This window comes from Sesamum indicum, linkage group LG5 (assembly GCF_026168435.1).
Source record: "Sesamum indicum cultivar Baizhima isolate 11 linkage group LG5, ASM2616843v1, whole genome shotgun sequence".
NCBI classification, from domain to species: Eukaryota; Viridiplantae; Streptophyta; class Magnoliopsida; order Lamiales; family Pedaliaceae; genus Sesamum; species Sesamum indicum.
Window position 1 is genome coordinate 19,797,390 of NC_142661.1, and position 14,032 is coordinate 19,811,421.

General features: G+C 38.4%; 3 protein-coding genes across 3 annotated transcripts; 1 reads left to right on the plus strand and 2 right to left on the minus strand.

Annotated features, from left to right (window-relative positions):
* Nucleotides 1–383: 383 nt before the first annotated feature.
* Nucleotides 384–2,280, plus strand: LOC105161405 (small ribosomal subunit protein uS12). The gene is made up of 4 exons (XM_011079078.3): nt 384–539; nt 1,461–1,616; nt 1,706–1,832; nt 1,964–2,280. Exons 1-4 carry the CDS (start codon nt 535–537, stop codon nt 2,102–2,104), a joined length of 429 nt encoding a protein of 142 aa, XP_011077380.1. The 5' UTR covers nt 384–534; the 3' UTR covers nt 2,105–2,280.
* Nucleotides 2,281–3,753: 1,473 nt separating this feature from the next.
* LOC105161406 (uncharacterized) lies at nt 3,754–9,143 on the minus strand. The gene is made up of 8 exons (XM_011079079.3): nt 8,832–9,143; nt 8,182–8,337; nt 7,830–8,099; nt 7,286–7,320; nt 7,052–7,180; nt 6,091–6,238; nt 5,337–6,004; nt 3,754–5,108 (listed from the first exon to the last, which is right to left on the minus strand). Exons 1-8 carry the CDS (start codon nt 8,905–8,907, stop codon nt 4,272–4,274), a joined length of 2,319 nt encoding a protein of 772 aa, XP_011077381.1. The 5' UTR covers nt 8,908–9,143; the 3' UTR covers nt 3,754–4,271.
* Nucleotides 9,144–10,811: 1,668 nt separating this feature from the next.
* On the minus strand, nt 10,812–13,861 carry LOC105161407 (PWWP domain-containing protein 5). The gene is made up of 2 exons (XM_011079080.3): nt 13,663–13,861; nt 10,812–13,470 (listed from the first exon to the last, which is right to left on the minus strand). The coding sequence occupies exon 2, from the start codon at nt 13,459–13,461 to the stop codon at nt 11,107–11,109; it is 2,355 nt and encodes a 784-aa protein (XP_011077382.1). The 5' UTR covers nt 13,462–13,470; nt 13,663–13,861; the 3' UTR covers nt 10,812–11,106.
* Nucleotides 13,862–14,032: the final 171 nt, after the last annotated feature.

Sequence of the window (14,032 nt, forward strand, 5' to 3'; positions counted from 1 at the left end):
GCAGAGATGTAATACTTGGAGTATAATTAACTGAGTATTCGACGAAGAATTTTTATTGAGTTAACTGAGTCTGACAACATTATTAGTAAATTACAAGTAATTAAACGTGTTTGCTTGTATTTGTATTTATAGTGACTAAGTGTGTAATTTTTTAAAAGTGAAAATGAATAGTTTTTAGATACAAAAAAAAAGAATAGGAATAATTTAATTATATATATATATATATGTCTACACACGATAATATTTGATTTCTGGAATTAAAAACTGTGACTTATTTTTCACAAAAATAAGATGTCGGTCGAATTCAAGATTCCTTGGTATTAGGTATTGCAATTGAATTTGGGCCTGGCTACATGAATGAGAGATCCACTGATAGTTACAACTAGTTCCCTCATTATGGGCTTAGGCCCAAAATAAAAGGCGAAGCCCTTTTAACTTTGTAGTTGATTCAGAAATTAGGGTTTTACACAGCCCTCAGCGTTCACTCCTGTCGAAGCCGATTCTCCGCTCCTACGTTCTCTCGACTCAGCAGCCATGGGGTATGTATATGCATCTTCTTTATCGTTTCTTTCTTTACGTGTCGCCTCAATCTCACCTTTTCACCGGAAATTTTTCGTTAACATAGACTGTCTGGTTTATGGTCATGGCTGCCTGTGATTATTGAACTTGTGTTAGGAATTTAGCTACTTTATACTGAGCTTTCGAATCGGAGTGCTCTGCTCTTGTGGATATTTATATGGAAGAATATGCGTGATGAGAATTAATACCGGATAATTGTTTATTCATTTAAGTTTCTCTCTTCTGGAATTCATTGTGTACTTCACTTCGTACTGGTTTTAAAATTCAATCTCGCGGTTAGACAGTGAATCATGGTGACGAGTGCGGATGGTTCGAATTATATGTTCTATTAGGAAACTTCGTTCCCTTTCTTTTTGGAAAAATTGTTCTTGTATAAATGTCGCTAGATCTCTGAAGTTTGAGGAGCCTGACGTTGATGAATCTCATCTTGGAAAAGCTGGTAGTAAAAAGAGAAATTTCTAGGATGATTTGTGTATAGGTTTTATTAAAAGTAGTTGATTCACTTCCTCTGACTTGAACTCTTGGAATTGGCCAGTTTTTTCTGTGTGGTGTTGCGAAGTTGGGATGGTTGATCTTGCATCAAAGCCAATATGCATGAAATGTACAAGTTTTTATTTGGATGGTGATTGAGTTACGTTGGATGTGGATCATTTGATAACCATAAATGTAGAATTTAGTGTTAGACCATGGTTTTCTAGAGTTTATAAGAGCGGATGTAAGTGATAACGGAGACCCAGGATGTCATTGTTAGACTGCCTCCAAAATTATTCTGCAGGACCATTCACTCATGCTGCCTCCTGCAAAAAGAAGTTGACTTCGAAATTCATAAGTACATTAATTATCGTTGATGGGATTCACATTTTTTGTTTACTGTTTTGCAGGAAGACACGTGGTATGGGAGCTGGGCGCAAGCTCAAGTCCCACCGCAGAAGGCAAAGGTGGGCTGACAAGGCATACAAGAAATCTCACCTTGGGAATGAATGGAAGAAACCATTTGCTGGATCATCTCATGCTAAGGGCATTGTGCTTGAGAAAATGTGAGATACCCTATGTCTTCTAGTTCATAATTAGTCTATGCGTGTTTTTCCGTTAAACTGAACTAGCATATTTCTTCTGACATTTGCAGAGGTATTGAAGCTAAGCAGCCAAACTCTGCTATCCGTAAGTGTGCTAGGGTTCAGCTCATTAAGAATGGAAAGAAGATTGCTGCTTTTGTTCCTAATGATGGTTGTCTAAACTACATTGAAGAAAACGTGAGTTAACATCATCAGTTTGGATGTCATGATTTCTTCTGATTACATCCTTTTTATGTGTGTTCGTGCGCATTTATTCTGTTCTTTGTAAATTTTCCTTACTACCAAACTGGCAATGTCCTTTTGTGCAGGATGAAGTGTTGATTGCTGGATTTGGACGTAAGGGACACGCTGTTGGAGATATTCCTGGTGTTAGATTTAAGGTGGTGAAAGTGTCTGGTGTTTCGCTGCTTGCCCTCTTCAAGGAGAAAAAGGAAAAACCTAGATCTTAGTCATTTTTCCTGATGAGTGCCACTTAAGTTTTGATGAATGGTTAAAACATTTGAGTTGATTTCGTGAACTATCTCCTCTCTTTCCTGAAACGTAGTATAGTATTCTAGACTGCTGTTAACATCATATTATTGTTTTTCTTGTTTTTGGATGTCGGGACTTAATCGACGTTCTCTTACATTCCCGTGCTCATGAGCAAACCCAAGAGGGAGTTTTGATGTGGTATTTGCTTCAAGGTGAAATGTTGATGTTAGAAAGAGTTTCGGATTGTATGAAGTTTCTCTGGGATTCGGCCCATACAACTGAGACTCAGACGCGAAGCATTGATATTTAGACATACTGGATTGTCTTGTTGAAAGGGATGTGATGGTATCAGTTCTGACGGTTTTAGTGCAGAAGCGTTCGTAACTTTAAAACGGACCGGAAAGTAATGAGCCAATAACAAATGGATGTTGGCTCTACGGGCCATTTGGAAAATGGGCCGGGGAAAAACGTAATGGCCGAATTAAATAACGGGCCGATCCTCTATGGCCTATTCCAAAATGGGCCGGATCATAACGGTCCAGTAGAAAAAGCCTGACAGCATTGGCACAATTCTGAACGGGCCGGACGAAGCCCAGTGTAAAACGGACCGGATAGTATTGAGCTAATAGCGAACGGACGCTGATGCAATGGGCCAGTGATAAAATGGGCCAGACATTAATGGTAGAGTAATAAAGGTCGAGACCGCAACGGCCGAATTTAATAATGGGCCGGAACCGTCACCGTCCAGTAAAAATGGGCTTGATCAAGTTGGTCCAGTATTAAAATAGGCCTCATCAACTTGGCCCATTATTAAAATAGGCGTCACCAACTTGGCCCATTATTAAAATAGGCATCATCAGCTTGGCCCATTATTAAAATAGGCCTCAACAACTTGGCCCATTATTAAGATGGGCCCGACAGGGCTCGACCATTTTGGCCCATTATTAAAAGGGCCGGCCCATTAATAATATGGGCCCGATCAATTTGACCCATTATTAAAATGGTGCCGATTGTTTTGGCCCATTATTAAAATGGGCCTGACCGCCCAATGTGGCCCATTATTAAAATGTTTCTCATCAATTTGGCCCATTATTAAAAGGGGCCCGATCAATTTGACCTATTATTAAAATGGTCCCAATCGTTTTGACTTGTTATGAAAATGGGCCCGATCGTTTTGGCCCATTATTAAAAATGGCCTGATAGCCCAATTTGGCCCATTATTAAAATGGTTCTCATCAACTTCGCCCATTATTAAAATGGGCCCGATCATTTTGACCCAAGAACGGGCCGGACATAATGAGCCTATTAAAATGGCGCTTCCGCAACGGGCGATCGAAAGATGGGTCAGACAATAATATCTTAGTAGCCCAATATCAAAAGGTCCGGAATAAAGCACAATTCTAAAAACGGGCGGACAGTAGCAAGCCCATATCAAACCGTTGAATGTTTTTTATCGTACTTTAATTTCTAAAAATAAAAATTTTAAACATGTCGATAATTTTTATCAAAATCATAGACAAACTATTTACTAAATTTGTATAATTCTTTGAATTTACACGTGTACCCTGTATGATATCCAAAGCATCTATAATTTCAAACCCTCAAATGGGGCAGTTTCGCAGCTGTATAGGGTTCAATCCATTTATTGCATATACGGAGAACGATGAGAAGCCAAAAGGGTAACCTTTACACTAGACTTTGTTAAGTAAAAATGCTGGGAGTGGGCGTACAATCACACATTATCCGAAGCAGTGCTCCTAGCATGACCAACGAACTAAAATAATGACGCATCACTACAAAGTAGCCAAGAGACATCCCCCACTTGTAGTCACCTTACATCAAAGGCCCACAAAAGTTGAATTAATAGCTTGCTTAAAGTGGCTTCTCACGGGAATAACAAGACAGTATCAACTCTGAATCTACAGCTATAACTTAAGTACGCAAAGAGACCAACAATATAAGAACATCTAGATGCAATTCCTCTATATGGGATTCCATCTTATTTCGTCTGCCCTTTTTCTCTTTGAGGGATTGAGGGCTGCGGGCCAGAAAAAGTTCACATATTGCATGTGAGATTCCCATAACCAAACCTAATTGATCTGCATGAGTTGTGTACCCTGGAAACAAGCCCAACGGACAGGGGTTTTAGCTATTCTCTTTCTGCTCAGAGGAAGGCACTATAAAACCTGTCTTATCTGCAACAGCTACCTGTGTAGCCAACTCCTTTGGCATATCAATGCCTTCACTACTGCAGAAAACATTCTTGAGAGCCAAAGGGGCTCTGCAGGCTGCAGACTCAGATGCAGTTGTAGGAAAAGGGAGTGCAGATTCTGTTGTACTACTTAGAATTTGATTTATCAACTCATGGACAATGTGATATGCATCTTTGTTGTCTCCTGTCATTTCTTCCCCTGGATATTTAACATGACAATTTTCCTTGTCAGTATCTTCGCAAATTGGATCAGAATTTTTCTTAAGATGATTCTGGTTAATCAGTAGATCTTCTATCCATTCAGTATGTTGTGAACCTGAAGCGACAATCTCTTCAACATAAGCAGTCTTGATATCCCCAGTGACCCTACTTTTATGCATATTCAAGTCAGCTACATTCTCCTTAATAGTGGCACCCATACCTTCACCTACCACTTGCTTAGCTCCATCTTCAGCCTGAACTTCCTCTGCCGTCTGAAAATTTTCACCAATCGCACTGAAAGAATCTTTTACATCCATTTTCATACTAGAAGTATTTACCAAAACATGTGGTTTTTCTTGAAAGGATGTAGGAGATGTGGCCTTCGGAGAACTGTCCTGTGTGCTTCCGAAAGAAGTTGAAGTTCTAGTCATTGGAACCTTAGCACTCTTCAGTTTGCTGTTTGAGCTTCGAATTGGGGTGCAGGTAGCAGCTCCATTCTTGGGAAACACAGCGTGTAAGCCAGCCTGAGACTGCTGATGCCCATTAGGGGTGCGAGCTGATGACTTAGCCTGCAAACAGATTATTTTAGATGTATAGCAGAACTTGTAACCTTAAAAAAGCATTTCCTAAACATTACATAGTGAAATTAGAACATCTTGTGCAAATTCCTTCACATGAGCAGCAACTGTGATTAGTTATCTAAAATGCACCTCTATCGAATAAATTCACAATTTTTCATGCATAACTACATTTCAGAAACTTTAATACTGAAGAAATAAGAAAGACCAAAAACTAACCCCATCGAAGAACCCAATTTTGGGGGATGGCATTCGTAATCCTGATGGTTTCGTGAGAGCCTGACCGGTGCCAGTCTGTGTAGAGGATTTTTTTGAAATGTTGCTTGTTAAAGTAACTTCTTGATTTCCATGTATATCAGCAGTTTGATCGGCTGGCTCATTACTTGAATCCAGAAGAATGATATCACCATCTACAGACCTACAAGAGCTGGTATCTAGACTTGTTCTCGAGTTATTGGATCTCTGGTTGACCATTGAAGATGATGATGATGATGCTGAAGACCACTCACTGATTGAACTAGCTGGTGAGACACTTGAGGAGATTTTAGAAGACATCAGATAAGCTGATAGCTTAGATGGTGCTGGTTTATTCTTAAGCAGAGCTCTGGATGGAGTTTTAGGAATGGGACCAGACGGACCAGTACCAACACTGCCACTTTTGCTTGTATTTCTTCTTGGTGTCAATGCAGAAGATTTAGCAGGTGTTCCAGAAGACATACTACTAGCGCCGTCACTTGAGGCAGAGGACCTTGCAGGATGTACCCTACTTGTAGTTGAAGCAGCCAACAAAGAAGACTTTGATGTTACTGCAGGTTTTGGCAACACCCTTCTAGCACCACTTACCACAGATACTTTTGGTGGCTGAGACCCTTTACCGGAAGCAATTCCTGTCAAGTTAATAACAGCAGTAGACACTGTTAAAATTTAATTTCATGATGGAAAAATAAAGTTTTGAAAAGTTAACTAGAAGCACCAGGTTTTAAGCTTCCAGGTTCAGATTTAAGACGACCAGCTCCCACCGAATCCCGCTTTGTTGTTGTTGAAGTCGGGATGAAGCTATTGATTGTCTTGGGTGGTTTAGGAAATAAATTTGTCTCACCAGTCTTAGCGATAGACATTATCTACAACAATGTGGCAGGTGTCAGTCATATATGATAATCACAAATCCCATACCTATAAAAACTAGTTACATTTATACATTAACAAATGCAATTTTTTTCTTGAGAAACAGGGAAGAGAAAAAGCATAAGAGAGTTTTTTAACCAAAGAAGTTAATTTCTAAATGAATAATACCAATAAGATTTGATTTTCTATATCTATACAATATATAATTGAAGAGCACTCTACTCGTATCTTCAATTCATTAGTATGTTAATTCTTTATTTTTTTTAAATTAAATAATTTTTGTTAACTTCCCCATTCATCATGATTATAAATAACTACCTTTTGGTAGCTTTTTTTTCTCATTCATTTTTATCTTATATATATATTAGGTAAATTTTTAACTTAATATAATTTTATCAAATATTTTATAAAAATTATGCACATACGTAGAATGTGCCACACTTACTAGTTTAATATGATAGGCAGTAGGGTCCAGACTGTTTATGCATACTACAAAACATGGAACTCGGAAGATGCAAAGTCATAATTAACCAAACTTAAAATAACCATAAAAGATCAGTTAATGCAATTTTCAGAGAAGCCTTGTGTGACATTTTTGCATAATCTAAAAATATACAGACAGAAAAAAAATTCTTACATGCACTATAAAGAAAGAAAGACAAACAAGGAACAGACTGATTTAAGTGGGCAATGCCCTCCATATTAGTTAGCGAATGATAGGACAGTGAAGTGGTGGTGTGAGAAATCCCATCTTTATCCACAATGTAAAACAGGGAGGAGGTTTCCAGGCAACAACCAGCTTGTCTCACCTGTGAATGACCAGAATCCTGCTTGATTGCTTTCCCTGATCCTATCTTCCCACTATTTTGTTTTGGCTGACATTTGGAGATCCTAACAGTCTGCAGGCCAGTGGTTTTCCTGGAACCTGGTTTTGGATTCTGCAGGATCTTATTACAGTCAGTACTCAGTAAGCATCAAAAGACCACCAAAATTGGTCCAACAATCAATTTGCGGTACTCACTTTTCAGAGTTGTCAAGCTTACCTTATTTTGAGAAACAAAGTCTTCCTTCTTCAGAGCTGTATAAGAATATTATTAGTTCAAGAATAATTTGACAAGCAATCTAAGAAGACAAAAACCTTGGTCTCTAAAACATGAACAAGCAAAATACAACTGGTTACTACAGAGAGGTCCAAGCAATTTTTTCCAGATAAAACCATGATAAGAAAAATAGATATTGAGTGGGAACTCAAGCTTCATGTTAAATACTTAAATCCAAATGCTTTAAACATACATGAGTTCTTAAACTTGAAGATATGCACATGCTACTTCATTAGTTTTCAGCAATGCATTCTTTCCCCTTGTATTTAAGAAGACTAATGTTAGATGGCATCTAGCACTGCGTCATGTTTAGTTTTTCACACAAAAATGCCAGGAGGGACTGATATAAAAAACAGCAATATCCTAATCACCAGGCAAATCAGAAAGTAATATCCTAATCATACAAGAGGAGCAACAGAAAGAAACATCCTTACCAAATACCAATAGAAATAATTATATATCTAAAGAGATAAAACTGCTTACTTACATGAAATGGCTGCATTATCTACCTCCAATGCTGCCGCTGTACTGCTTGATTTCGTCAAATTCGATGTCCTTTTACTGGATCTTTGGATGGAAGCTCTAATGTCTACAAACAAGTCATCCTCAAGAGTTTCAATAGTCAAATTATCACTTTGGAAAGTGGAGATAGACTCAGTCGACGCTGAAACGTCTTCTTGAATTCCAGGTAACAATCGCTTTTCACCCTTATCTGCTCCTGTAATCATGCTTGATAATTCTTCTGGATCTAGTACTCCTAACATAAGACCAAATAATTAGCTGAAGAAATTGAATTCCCTGTGAAATCAGAATGCAGGGGCACTTAATTCACAGAATACCTGCACTTGTGAAGAAGGCACTGTCCCAGGCTAGACTTTTACGCAAATTATACCTTCCATTTCTTTGGTTCAGTTGAGGTTCAGTTGATTCATGCAGTTGAGGCAAATGGTCATTATTGAGACTAGTATCAACTTCTTTTTCAGCACTCATAACTCCTGCCAAAAAATTAAGTATTGAAATGATTTGATTTCCTGAAAATAATTCAAGAAAAATTTCTAGACACAAACTCCATGCTATACGGGATATGGTATGTGCCTTAAGCACACTAGTGAGATGACCACTTATCCCCTAAAATATTGTAATTTCATTCGATTTCTTTAATAATTGCTGAGTGTGATTTAATTTTGACAGGAAAGCTCTATGCCCTAAGAATGAAAAAATAGATCAATATTTATTGGCAGTCATGAGAACTTTCGCTTGAAATTCAAGATTTATACCATCTCCAAAATAAAAATTGAGTCGAAACCCGATTTCATTTCGAGCTCTGGCATCAAAACATAAAAATAAAAAATGTAACTGCACATACATCGGATTTAATCTACGGATCAGTACACTGAGATACACACGGACAAATTCCGAAACAATCCGAGAGAGATTTGTATATAAGCGAGCATATATAAAAGGAAAGCAACATAACTAAAGAAAGAACCTGAAAATTCAATATTGTCTATGAGACCGTGCGCTTCGAATTCCAGATCAATCTTCTCAGACCCCTCCATCTCCATATTCTTTATTCCGATTAACCGGAAAATCAGGTTTCTATCTTCTTCTTGTACTTTATTACAAGATCTTGGTTTTGCAATTGCGACCAAGAGGGTGTGAACAATGATAGAGATAGTGTGTGTGTGTGGAGAAAGAGGGGAGAAAAGAGGAGAGAGAGAGAGAGTGGGAGCGCAAAAGAATAATTTTGAACTGCGGAAGAGGCGGTTTTCTGAAAATTAAAAGAAGTAGGAAAGCAGGGCGTGTTTGGGTGGGAAGATAAATCAAATGAGGGTGGGCCAAATTTCCTTGTTTTAACACTTGATAATTTTTCAAATATTAGCGGCCATGTTTCTGTGTCCATTATGAAAGATTTTAAGATTGGCTCAAAACACACTTGAGTTGCATGCTTGAAAATGACAATTTTGCCCTTAAAAATGCCATGAATTGTGCATGTTAATAAAACAAATTAATTGAATCAAGACTTTTCAATACTTATTTTTGTTTGGTAAATAGTAATGGAAATTTAGCGAGTACACAAACAAGTCTCCTAACGTAAAATAATATTATAAATTTACAATATATATACTATTTTTTAATGTTTTCCTATTAGATATCTAATAAATACTTATCATTTACATCTTGAAAATACAGAACAAAATTTTATGTATTGGAAATACAATAATGTACTTATTGCAAATATTTGATAAAATACATATAAATGTATAACTAGCTTTATATTATATTTCAACACTTGAGTTATTCATATTATATACTTCCAACACATTAAAATATTTCTATGGATATTCGTTATATTTAATGTATTTAGAATAGTGTATAAATTTTGTGATTGAAAATCTTGTAAATATAAAATTTATTAAAAGTTATTGCTAATGATTTTGACATGTTTTGGAATGAGTTTATGAATGCTGGTGCCGTTTCTCGCAAATTCCCATATACCAATCACGTCATTATGGTCATTCTTTGTAAGCAAAACCTAGGTTATAAACCTACACAAAAATCTTTACTATATTTCTGAAATATCAGATTCCTCCTGTCCTCACTCTCCTTCTACTGCACTACAAGGCAAAAGTTTACAAATAATCATCTACTATATATACATACATAAATTTGATGATATCAACTTCTGAATAGTTCACACCAAAACACCAGAGCGTCTAAACGAATCACAAAGAATGCACCATAACATTGCATGACACAGTGAGATTAAGGGCAACACCAAAAACAAATCCAGAGCACAAAGCATAAGCATTCAATAATGTAGCAAATCCCCGCCTCAGCCTCAGCTTGTCCTTCACAACAACTCATGCAGACGCGATGACAAGAAGTGCCCATGCCAAGTATTTTCTCAGACACTAACCACACTACAATCTACCAGCATTACCGCGCAGCGGTTGAAGTAAGAACATAATAGGCCAAGTATTGCTAACAGGTAATACATGCCAAAGGAATTAATAGTAACCGATTGTGTAAACTAACTGATATAAGATCTGGCCGCTAATATTAACCATATCCAAGATCAAGTATTTGATCAATGATCCAATGCACCAACAAGCAAAACCAATGTTCAAATCATCCTATACATTATGTAGCCTCTCAACAATGGAGCAAGACCTCATGAGCATAAATTTTTAATGTTAAGATGGTGAATAGTCCTAAATACATTTGTTATTGGAATATATATATATATATATATATATATATATAGAATGAGATTTATTTGGAGAATGTATCTACTTAAGGCTGCTTCTTTTTCTTTCTCCTTCTGAGCAACATCAAGTGAAGTTTGAAAATATAGCTTCTCTATTCAAACTCGGATCAAGAAAGAAATATTAAACAGACCTGCCTATTCAGCTCACTACAAAACACATGGTGAGAATATATTTATACACAAACTGAGAAACCAAAGTAAAAAAGTTCAAAGTTGGACTAGCTTTAACACAGTAACCCTCAAAAGATGTTTACAGTTACATCCACCACAATCACAATGTATATCCCATATTTAGTTTTATGGTCAGATAAAGATTATTGAGTCTGCTGTATACCCAACATACTAATATGAAACAATAGGTCAGCTGCTAGCCTTCCTCTATACGCAAGTCCTCACAACAATATACTAAACAAAGAACTATAAGAGTTTTTAATAAGGAGATAAAGATATAATACATCTACTAATCCTCACCAAATTCAAACAGCAATGACTTTCAGAGATTCGTCTTCTTGTTCCTCTTTGAGGCTGCACGAGATTTACGAGGTGAAGGGGCATAATGAAGGCGATAACTGACAAGCGACGGCCCAAAAGTACTATACTTGCCGGTGCTGCTAAATGCAGTTTCAGCATCTGCTCGCCTCTTGAAGATCACCTTTGCGCGCTTGCTTTTGCTAAATATTTCAGTCTCCGACTCCTTCAAAGGTCCATAATGGCTGAATATCTCGTTCAGATTGACAATGGATGGAATAGCCTCCAAATTTGTAAAGTTAAGAATCAAAGCAGTTGGAAAATCTTCGTCAGATACTTCATTTATCTGAACTGATGGATTTTCCGCATCCAAGTCCACAATTACAGCATCTCCATCTTTTTTATTGTGCAAGCTCAAAGCTACACCAGCATTGGCTTCCACTGTAGCAGCCCTCTCATTAGGGGCCCCTGGTTCAAACAACACCTTATCTTGAGAGTGGCTTTCAATGATTCTGTCTGTCCAGTATGAGTCCTCAGTACCTTCAAATCCAAATGTATTGGTAGTCTCCAAGTTGGATGCTTGTGTATCCTTGTGCTTTCCAGCATCCTTTTTCGTGTTTCCAGAACTATATTTTTCTAGACAAATTGAATTCCTGAATTCACGAAGCAAGCCAACTACTGAAACCATGTCGTCATGCCCATGCAGGGGGCTTTTTGCAGCAACGATTAGGTTTGAGAGAATTACATCAGGAGTAGGAACCTCAGCTGGAATGATTTCCGCTCTTTGAGATTTTCCAGAACCATCACCAGCAAATGTTCCACTCTTTGAGATGGACTTCCTGCGAGCCCTTCTTATGGGCTTCTTCTCATCATTCTGTAAATTTGTGCTGCCAGTGGACATCAAAGCAGATACATGTTTTTCTTTTATCTTTGAGAACTCTTCAACACCTGATAGGTGCTTACGCTTCCGAGAAGAACCATCTCCAGCAGTTGAATTTCTCTTTTTAGATGGAAAATCATTGGCACACTCAGAACCTGAACCTGGAAGGACGCCTTCCATCAGTTCCACCGAGTCGTTTCCGTCCCCCTTCACAGAAGTATCATCCTCCAACAGCCCACTCTCTTCAAAAACGGGGAGCTGAAAATGACCCTTCCATCTACTGAAGGAGAGTAGTTGAGCTTTTGCTACAGCAAACTGCAGCCCATCAGTTTTGGACTGTGGACATCCAGCCAGTGATTGCACAAACTGCACAAGTTCTCCCGGTATAAACGAGGCTGCACTAGATAAATTGTCCCCTCCAGCTCTTCTGCTCGATTCTTCTCGGATACCGGCACTTGCAACTTCTTGGAGTTTTACCTTATCACGCACCTGTGGGGGCAAGCATGGACATGAAAGCCCGAACTCAACTCGCCGAGCAACCTCATTGAGGGCACAAACCACAGCATGGCGAAATCCATCTGCATTGCTCTGTTTCTCCATTTGAGAGAAATGCATCCGAAAAGGTTTGATTTTTGATCCTTCATTCCATGCAAATGTTTGGTCCCCAAAGTACGCTATCAAATAACTCTCTCTCTTGAAATATTTTATTGCCTTATCGGATGCAGCTGACGGTGCAAATATCTGGCCAGGCCACCAAGGGTGGCTTCTAACCTTGCCCCACACTAGATCCGCCACGTAATATTCTCCTTCCTTTTCCGTCATAAAATGTTCTCCACGTTGTTTTGGTATCAATACGTCATCCTTAACATTATTTACTTCCTCGGTTTCCAACTTCCCATCTGGCACCATTTCATTAGAGATTAAATCTTGGTTTCCATATAAAACAGTTCTCTCACCCGGAGAACTGGAATTCCCCATATCCGAATCTTTGTCGATTGCAGTTCCTTTAATGTCAATTCCATTTCTAGATGTCGGCTCCCCAATCACACCCTGCCACGCCTTCGTATCTGCAACCGGATTCACCTCAGGCCCATTTTCAGGATTGTTTACATCTTCCACCTCATCATCCATAGAAAACCTTCCCTCCAGCACTCTACCAACCAAATTCATAACCCCCCATGATTCCCATCCGCCACCAGGAGACATCATTTCCACAACTCTGCTTCTACTCCCATCATGCCAACCATTGATTCTTAAGCTACAAGATTCAGGAGCATGCCACCCACTCCCACTAATTGTGGCGCCGGTGTTTGATTCCCGGACAGAAACCTCAGACTCCTCCGAAACCCTAACCCCATCACTCAAAATCTCCTTATCACCAGGATTCACCGCTAGGGTTTTGGATTCCGAACCGTCAACCATTCCACCACTCACCCCTTTCCTTGATTCTCCCGAAGCGGCACCGGAACTCACGTCAACAACACCCAATTTATCAGACATTAATAAACCCTATACACAAACCATCCACAAAACCCATCATTTCATGAAGCAAATCACACACAAATGCATTGGGCAAAACTTGTTGATGGCTACACATTCAAACGTGCATGCATTTACAAATCACACATATACATTCATACACAAAGAAAACAAACACATGTGAAAAAGAAAATCACTGAATTTGACAGAAACGGAAATCACCTGAGATGATTGAAAAGCAACTGAAGCTCCAAACCACTGTAAATTTTCTTTCTTCAATTATAAAAAAGACGCTGCAAACAGAGAAAAAATACTTGGGTTTTTTCTTTTCTTTTTTGGTCTATATTTGTTTTTCTCCTTTTCCTTTTATTTTTTTCTTTTTTTTTCCTTTGATGCTGTTGTGAAATGGAGAAATGATTTTTCAACTGGAGGGCATCTTTTATACAAGGTTTGAGTTGGACACGCGGCGCCCTCACGTGCCATGACCACTGAAATGCTGCCCTGGCGACGGTTACAACTTCGCCCATCCGACGTCGTTCCCGGTGACGTGTCTTTTTTTGGAAAATTTTAAGATTAAGAATATTCCTAAACA